At 59.1% G+C, this 7,471-nt stretch overlaps 1 protein-coding gene across 8 annotated transcripts in view; it reads left to right on the top strand.

Annotated features, from left to right (window-relative positions):
- Positions 1 to 499: 499 nt before the first annotated feature.
- LOC127043543 (cytosolic purine 5'-nucleotidase-like) overlaps positions 500 to 7,471 on the top strand; it is a 34,455-nt gene continuing 27,483 nt past the window's right edge. For 2 of the 8 annotated variants that reach the window (XM_050937459.1, XM_050937456.1), the window contains exon 1: positions 502 to 757. In XM_050937459.1, the coding sequence (XP_050793416.1) occupies positions 549 to 757 (209 nt within the window). In that variant the 5' untranslated portion in view covers positions 502 to 548. Of the gene's footprint in view, positions 758 to 4,158; positions 4,293 to 4,395; positions 7,435 to 7,471 lie in introns of those variants that run through there. The other 6 variants (XM_050937460.1, XM_050937458.1, XM_050937455.1 and 3 more) reach the window with 6 other exon arrangements.

The raw sequence follows: 7,471 nt of genomic DNA, 5'->3' as shown, positions 1-7,471 counted from the left end.
AGGCCCCCACCCCAGCACTTTCCGCAGGAGCTGGTGTTCGGATCCCATGCAGCAATTTGCGGCCAGCATGCCCCTCCAGGGATGCTGGATTCTCCTTCTCAGTGGCTGGGCTATGTTACTGTCAGCAGCAGCCACGCTCCAGCCCAGCACTGGCTGCCTTCCAGCAGGGCGTACAGTGATCTCTGAGCGCACACAGCCCACACTCTGTGTACACATGTGCACCTACATATGAAGCGCTGCAGAAAACACACACCCAGCTGCACACACACAGGCAGTTGCACGCACCCTCCCAGAGTCTGTTTCCAAGCATGGAAGGGCTGGTGCTGACTATGGGGCTCAGAGCCCACTCCCCCGCACCCAGTCCAGCTCCTATTGGGTTCTGTCAGGGGAGGGGCGAGCCAGGCCTCGTGGGGTCTGGCCTTGGGGCTCTGGGGTGTCACAAGCTACAGGCTGGCGGCCCAGGGGGTCTGTTATCTGGGACTGCCAGGTGGGTATGGCCCCCGCAATCTCCTCCACGCACGTCACAGGGTCACAGCCCTGCTGGCTCCATGACTCAGCACCTGGCCCCACCCTGCCCCCAGAGCCCTGCCCAGGGAGTTTGGTCCAACACATGGGACCACAGAGCCCTGGCATCAGCTTGTGCCGTGATTGGTCTGCCCCTCAGGCCCAGCCCTCCGCCGCCAAGCAGACGTCAGGGGCAATGGGCAAGAGCAGAGTCTGATGTGCTTTGGAGGAAGGGGCTCTCCCCAAACCACTGGTTAGTGTACTTGAGTGGCTTAACAGCGCACCAGACTGGGATGTGGCCAGGACTCTTGGGTTCTCTCCCCAGCCCAGGGAGGGGAGTGGGTCTGGTGGGTTAGAGCCATGGCCGGCTCCAGGCACCAGATGAGAAAGCACGTGCCTGGGGTGGCACGTTGTAAGGGGTGACATTCTGGCCAATCTTGGGGTGGCATATTCTGGCCGCCCTGCCGTGGTTCTCTTTTTTTTTGCTTTGGCAGCCCAGTTCACAGCTCCAGATCCCCCGGCCGGCTCCCTGCGCTCTGCCAGTCCCAGCCCAGCCCTGCAGGGGCACAGACCCCAGCCTGGAGGGGAAGGAACTAGTGATCCTTGCTGCTCTCCGTGCTGCTGGGCTCCTCGGGACATGCCACTCCCTGCCATCTGCACCGGCCTCTGCCTCCTGCACCACTCAGAGCCCGGCCCGGCTGAGCCGCCTTTAAAGGAGTAGCTGAGCCAGCACCCCCTGCAGCCCCTGGGGGGCTCCACCTGCCTGGCTGGGAGAGACACCCCAAGGCCAGATGGGGGAGCCCCTCTCACACATCTGTGAATGGGCTGCAGTGCCTGGCTGCCCATAGGTGGAGGGAGCAGGCGGGTGCCGCCCTTCATCCCCCTGTGAGCCACCTTGACCGCCCTCCATGCACTCCCTGCAGCTGGGTTTTTTTTTCTTTTGCTTGGGTAGTCCAGCCGCCCTTTATTTTATTTTATTTTATTTTTTGGCTTGGGGCAGCAAAAAAGCTAGAGCCGGCCCTGGTTAGAGCAGTGGGGCTGGGAGCCAGGACTCCTGGGTTCTATCCCAGGCTCTGGAAGGGGAGTGGGGTCTAATGGTTAGAGTGTGTGTGGGGGGGGCGGGCTGGGAGCCAGGACTCCTGTGTTCTATCCCAGGCTCTGGGAGGAGAGTGGGATGTAGTAGTTAGAGCTGAGGAAGGGGGAATCAGATCTCCTGGGTTCTAGTTCTGGCTGTTGAAGGGTGGAGGCCTTAGGAAAGCCCTGTCACTGCTGCGTGCCTCAGTTTCCCCTTATGGTCTAGCTCCTGCATGGGGGTTATAAGCCTGGAAGGGACCCTGCAGTCTCCTGGCTGATCTGGGACAGCCCCTGAGATGCATCTGGGGTTCTGCTGGTAAAGCTGAGTTCACCTCATGGGAGGCCTATGTGCTAATGAGACCTAGTGAGCATGCAGCTTCTCTGCCTCTGCAAGGAAAGGGCCAGGAGCTCACCAGCGGTGGGGGCACCACTGAGTAGCCCCCAGGGAGGTGTGCGTGCAACTTGAATGGACACAGGGATGCAAGTCACACAGGGATGCAGCACAAGTGGGGCCACTGAGTGAGGGAGTTCTAACTAAAACAAGTTGCACCTTAAACTTGTTCATAAAGCATTTGAACAGTATCCGGAGCTCAGCCCTGCAGAGTCACCGCTCCAAACCTAGGCTGGGTTAAGGGCCTTACAGGAATAGCAGCCTCAACAGACTGGATCAGACTGAGGTCCCCCAAGCCCAATCTCCTGTCTGCGCCGGGGAGAGGGAGCTGTGGGGTAACCGCCTGTGATGAAGTGAGACTGTTGATGTTTCCTCTGAATACTGTATGGGTGCCTCAGTTTCTGGCCGACATTGTCTCCGTGGCAACTAATGGCCTGGCCCTTCCTCCCTGCAAGGGGATGCTAAAGGTGTGGGAGAACAAAGAGGACAGGTGACCTGGCCCCAGGAAAGGAACTCAGCAGAGAAGGAGGGGCTAGAAGGGGTTTCAGTTTGGAGCTGGCTGGGGACTAGGAGTGAGGGCAGATGGGGGCGTCTGCCTCACTGGGCCCCAGAATGGACCCAGCTGAGGGGTCCCGTTCTCTGTACCTACAAGCTCTGCTTTAGACTATGTTCCTGTTATTTAATAAACCTCTGTTTTACTGGCTGGCTGAGAGTCACATCTGACTGCGAAGTGGGGGTGCAGGACCCTGTGGCTTCCCCAGGACTGCGCCTAGGCGGACTTGCTGTGGGAAGCGCACAGAGGGGCATATACTGAATGCTCCAAGGGCAGACCCAGGAGATGAAGCCGTGTGAGCTTCTTGCCCTGAAGACAGTCTGCTCCAAGGGAGAGGAGGCTCCCCAAAGTCCTGACTGGCTTTGTGAGGAGCAGTTCCAGAGCATTGCCCAGGGACTCCGTGACACCGCCACCCTGTGTCGTTAGGTCTCCTGGCCCATTAGACTGGAGCAGTGAGTGGAAAGCAGGGGGATGAGTTTACCTCTGTACGCAGCATTGGTGAGCCCTACAGCCTCCGGTTCTGATGCCACATTTCAAAACGTTATTCTGTGGTCTTGCCTGGAGAGCAGGGACCAGAGCAGACGACCGCTCATGGCCCCTTCCAGGTCTAGGCTTCTGGGAAGAAGGGGGTTAAACATTGGAGATGGGCCAGCTAAGAGCCCCCAAAGACTTGGATGGCTGGAGGAAATGCCTGAGTGCAGGAGACTTGGTCCGTCTGATTAATAAATCCAGAACAGGCTAAACGTCGCCTGAATTACAGCATAGGCTGCTAAAGTCACCTAATGGAGCATGGGAGAACAAGAGCCAGCAGCCGGAAGCTGAACCAAATTGAAATTAGAAATAAGGGATATGCACAGCGTCTGGAAGGAGGTGATGGATTCTCCATGGCTTTGGCCAATGCCTGGAGCCTTTCTGGAAGACGTTTTAGTCATTCTCAACTTTTTCCCAGCCTTCACATTTATGAACTGAGGAGTGTGAGATGGCCAGGGGAATGCCAGGGGAGCATGGACTATAGTAATGGGCTTGGCTGAGACTATGGGGGGACCTGGGTCAGTACCGTAAGGACAGGGAAACCAGAGACTACAGCAAAGCAGCCCCCGCTGGAGGGGAGAGAGGAGCTGCCTGGCCCCACCTGAGATCAAGAACTGCTAGAACTACACTGTGCCGGGGCGCGGAGCACGCAGGCTTGGCAGGTGGGCATGGATGGTGGCAGCAGGGCACGGGATGAGAGGCACCCCAGGCTAGCAGATGGGCATGGGATGGGGGGCATGGGCTGATGAGTGCATGTGAGATGGGTGAGGGGACATCAGGTGGGCACAGGGTGGGCAGCGGGGAGGGCAAGTGGGGGGCAGTGCCAGAGGGTGGTGAGCTTGGCTCAGTCACGGAGACCCTGGGGAGACAGGTTCATGCTGGGCACGGGGTTGGGGAGGGCACCCTAGGGACACGTGGAGGGGGGCGATCGGGCACGGGCCGGGGAACACGGGGGGAGCCGTCCCCGCTGGGACGGGACCAAGCCCCGCAGTCTCGGGCAGGAAGCCCCCCGCGGACGGGCCGGGCCGGGGCGGGGCGGCTGGCGCGGCCCGATAGCCGGGCAGGCGATAAAAGGCTCCACTTCCAGCCGGCTGCTCGCTCGCTGCCCTGGCCAGTGCGCACCGCAGCGCTCATGGGCAGCCTCCCCGGGGAGCCGGACGCCGCGCTGGCCCCGCCCCAGGACGGGCCCCGGAGGGCCAAGGGGCCGGGGGGCGCCCCCAAGAGGGCCTGTCAGCACCGGTAAGGGGCAGCGCGGAGCCGGGCGCCCCGAGCCGACGGGGATGGGCCGCTCCACGCCGGCTCCGCTCGCCAGCTCGGGGGCAGCCCGGCAGGGGCGCTTGGCCCCATCCCACTCCTCCGCGGCGCCCCGGCTAACCGAGAGCCGCGCGCGGGGCTCCCGTGGGGAGGGGGGAAGGCGCTGGAGCCTGGCACCCCCCGGTGCAGAGCGCCCCCCCCCCCGGGGCTGGCTAGCGACTCCCCAGCAAACCTGCCCCCCCCCCCCCCGCCGGCTTCATTCAAACAAGTCTTAAAAACCAAAGGAGCAGAGCGGGGTGGCACTGCCAGGCCTGCCTGTGCCCTGCGCCCCTCCTGCCTGTGCCTGGCCGGTCTAGCTGGACCGTCTCTTGCTGTCCCTGGTATAGTGGGGCCCTGATCTCAGCTGGTCTCTAGGGGCTGCTGTAATGTCCAGGACTCTCCGAGCTGGATCTAGGTAACCCGGCCTGAGCACCCAAGGGAGCGTGTGGATTGCGAGCAGTAGCTCTCTGAACACCCTGGAGGGGGTGCTGCGGTGGGGAGCTGTGTCTGGCTTGGATGGGCTGGGGGAGGGGATGAACTCATGCCGGGCACAACGGAGGTCACTATAATTATCCCTGTTGTGCTGGTGGGGAAACTGAGGCCCCATGAGGGAAAGTGACTGCAGGAGGCTGTTGGCAGAGCTGGGAATAAAACCCAGGTTACCTGGGCCTCAGGCCACCTGGGCCCCAGGCCAGTGCTCTCTCCACTACGCCATTCTGCCTGTCTTATTGCTAATGATTTTAACCTCCCTTGGCCCAGGTGTCAGTGATGACACAAGGTGCAGCATGAGAGCATTCAGCTCGGGCTTCCAGTCAGGACAGCTCAGTGAGAACAAGTCTCTCCATTCTTTAAAGCGCTCATCAGTGTGGTATCTAGGCACCAGACCTGCTGTAGAAGCCACTGTATCTAGATGCTTCCCAATCTGTGACCTCTTGAGACCTGTGAATTCCTCTAACCCCTAGATCGCCAAGGCCTTTAAAGTAGGGTCAGTATCTCTGTTTAATTGATGGGGAAACTGAGGCACAGAGTCACAGGATTTGCCCTAGGTTGGCTGGTGAGTCAATGGCAGAGCTGGGCCTGCCCACCCCAGGTACAAAGTGTTGCCTCTGAGGGCAGCAAAGAAGGGTTAAAATGCTCCAGACCCACAATCTGATCTGAGGACAGAGCAGATGCACCTGGTGCAGCTGAGCCTACCAGGTAGAGATCTGGGAGGGGGCAGATCTTGGCAGCAGGGGTAGAGGGGCTGGAGACCATTCCAAGAAGCGGGGGCCGAGAACAACCCAGCCTCTGGGCCCATGGACAGTTCTGTGACTGTCACCAGGGGGATCCAATCCTTCCCTCCCCAGGATTCAGCTCCCCAAGGGCATCCTGAGACATAGGGCCTGCTTTGGCTCCTGCTGAGTCACTGGGAGCTCAGCCATGGGCATCAGCTGGTGCTGGTGGGTGCTGATCTCCCACAAATTCCCTTGGGCATCCTGGATGCCAAGGCAGCCATTGCCTGAGCTCTCTGGGGCATCTCTGTGGTGCATGCCCCATTTCCACATCAAAAGGCATTTTTCTGCTCTAATAATTTGTATTGTCTTACACTGTGTGTGTATGTCCAAAGCACCAGAGCAAAAGGGAATGTCCTGAGGGGCTATAGAGGGCTCAGACAGATGCCAAAGGGTTCCACATGCCCGGCAGGGCTCACCATGGCAAGGTCTGAGGAGCTGTCAGCCTAGCAGTCCCCAGCTCAGGGGCACAATGTAGGCCAGTGGCTCATCTGTGTGCCTGAGGCATGGGAGACCTGGGTTTCCATTCCCGTCTCTGCTCGGGCTGCCGCTACTCTGTGCCTCAGTTTCCCCATCTGTAAAATGGGAGTAGGGGTGCTATTCCAACCCACTACTAGATCTGTGATTTGAAAAGCACTGTAGGATGGAAGTGGGGTGTGCAGAAAAGCAGGGATTCAGCCTGATTCTGTGTGCGGGGCACAGTGTTTCCTCCTCATAGTGACAGCACCTCCTCCTTGGAAACAGAATTCTCCTGTTCCCCTCTGCCTCCTGACTGCATGGGAGGCTGCCCTCTCTGAGCGCAACCTGGCTTCGCTCCTCTGGGGAGTGTGGGGAGGTAGGGGCTGTTTGAAAGAGGGCGATTCTCTGGGAGTTTTGCTGAAAGCTTTCTGCCCCCATCTCTGCTGACAGCTACATTCTCAGCTAATAAAGAAGGACAGCAAAATCCAACCAGTAATCCTAAATATTTCTCTTCCACAGCTACCTATTGCAGCAAATCTCGGGGGGGGGGGAACAGAGGGGTTCAGGGGAATATAGTGAATGAAAGAAGGAAGGGGAACACACACGTGCAGGGCAGCGTAGGGAGGTGTAAATGGGAGAGGGAATTTGGGGTGGAAACTCCAGCAGTTTTGCCCTGTGCTGGTGAAACAAAGCCACTGGAGACCTCTTTGAACTGTTCTGTGTTCTGTCTCCTCTGTGCTGGCCTGCAGCACCGTGTGGGTGAATCCAGCCATTAAAAGATGTATTTAAGAAAATGGTTTAAGGTTGATGCTTCTTTCTTCAAATCCTCCAAAATATCCCACAGTAATGGTCAGGTTGGGTTTCTCATTCAGTGTTTGTGTGTGAAACTATCAGTGAAAAACGCTGAGTGCTTCAGTGCAGGGACTGTTCTTCATTGCTAGGTACAGAGCCTAGCACGGTGGGGTCTCTGTTTTAGTGGCAGCCTCTAGGGCAGGGGTGGGCAAACTACAGCCCTGTTGGCCACATCCGGCCCACCAGCTGATTTAATCCAGCCCGCCAGCTCCTCCTGGGGAGCAAGGTCTGAGGCTTTCCCCGCTCCAGCTGGGGAGTGGGGTCGGGGGCCACTCCATGCACCGCTGCTTCCAGAAACAACAGCATGTCCTCCCTCCAGCTCCTATGTTCAGGGGCAGCCAGGGGGCTCTGCGTGCTGCCCCATCCACAGGTGCCACGCCTGCAGCTCTTATTGGCCAGAGATTGCAGCCAATGGGAGCTGCCTGTGCACAGGGCGGCACACAGAGCTCCCTGGCCATGCCAGAGCTGGAGTGGGGACATGTTGCTGCTTCTGGGAGCTGTTTGAGGTAAACGCTGCCCAGAGCCTGCACCCCTGACCCCTTC

Source organism: Gopherus flavomarginatus, chromosome 2, assembly GCF_025201925.1.
Source record: "Gopherus flavomarginatus isolate rGopFla2 chromosome 2, rGopFla2.mat.asm, whole genome shotgun sequence".
Lineage (NCBI taxonomy): Eukaryota > Metazoa > Chordata > Testudines > Testudinidae > Gopherus > Gopherus flavomarginatus.
The sequence above is the reverse complement of the archived record's forward strand: the minus strand, read 5'-3'. Positions and strand labels throughout refer to the sequence as shown.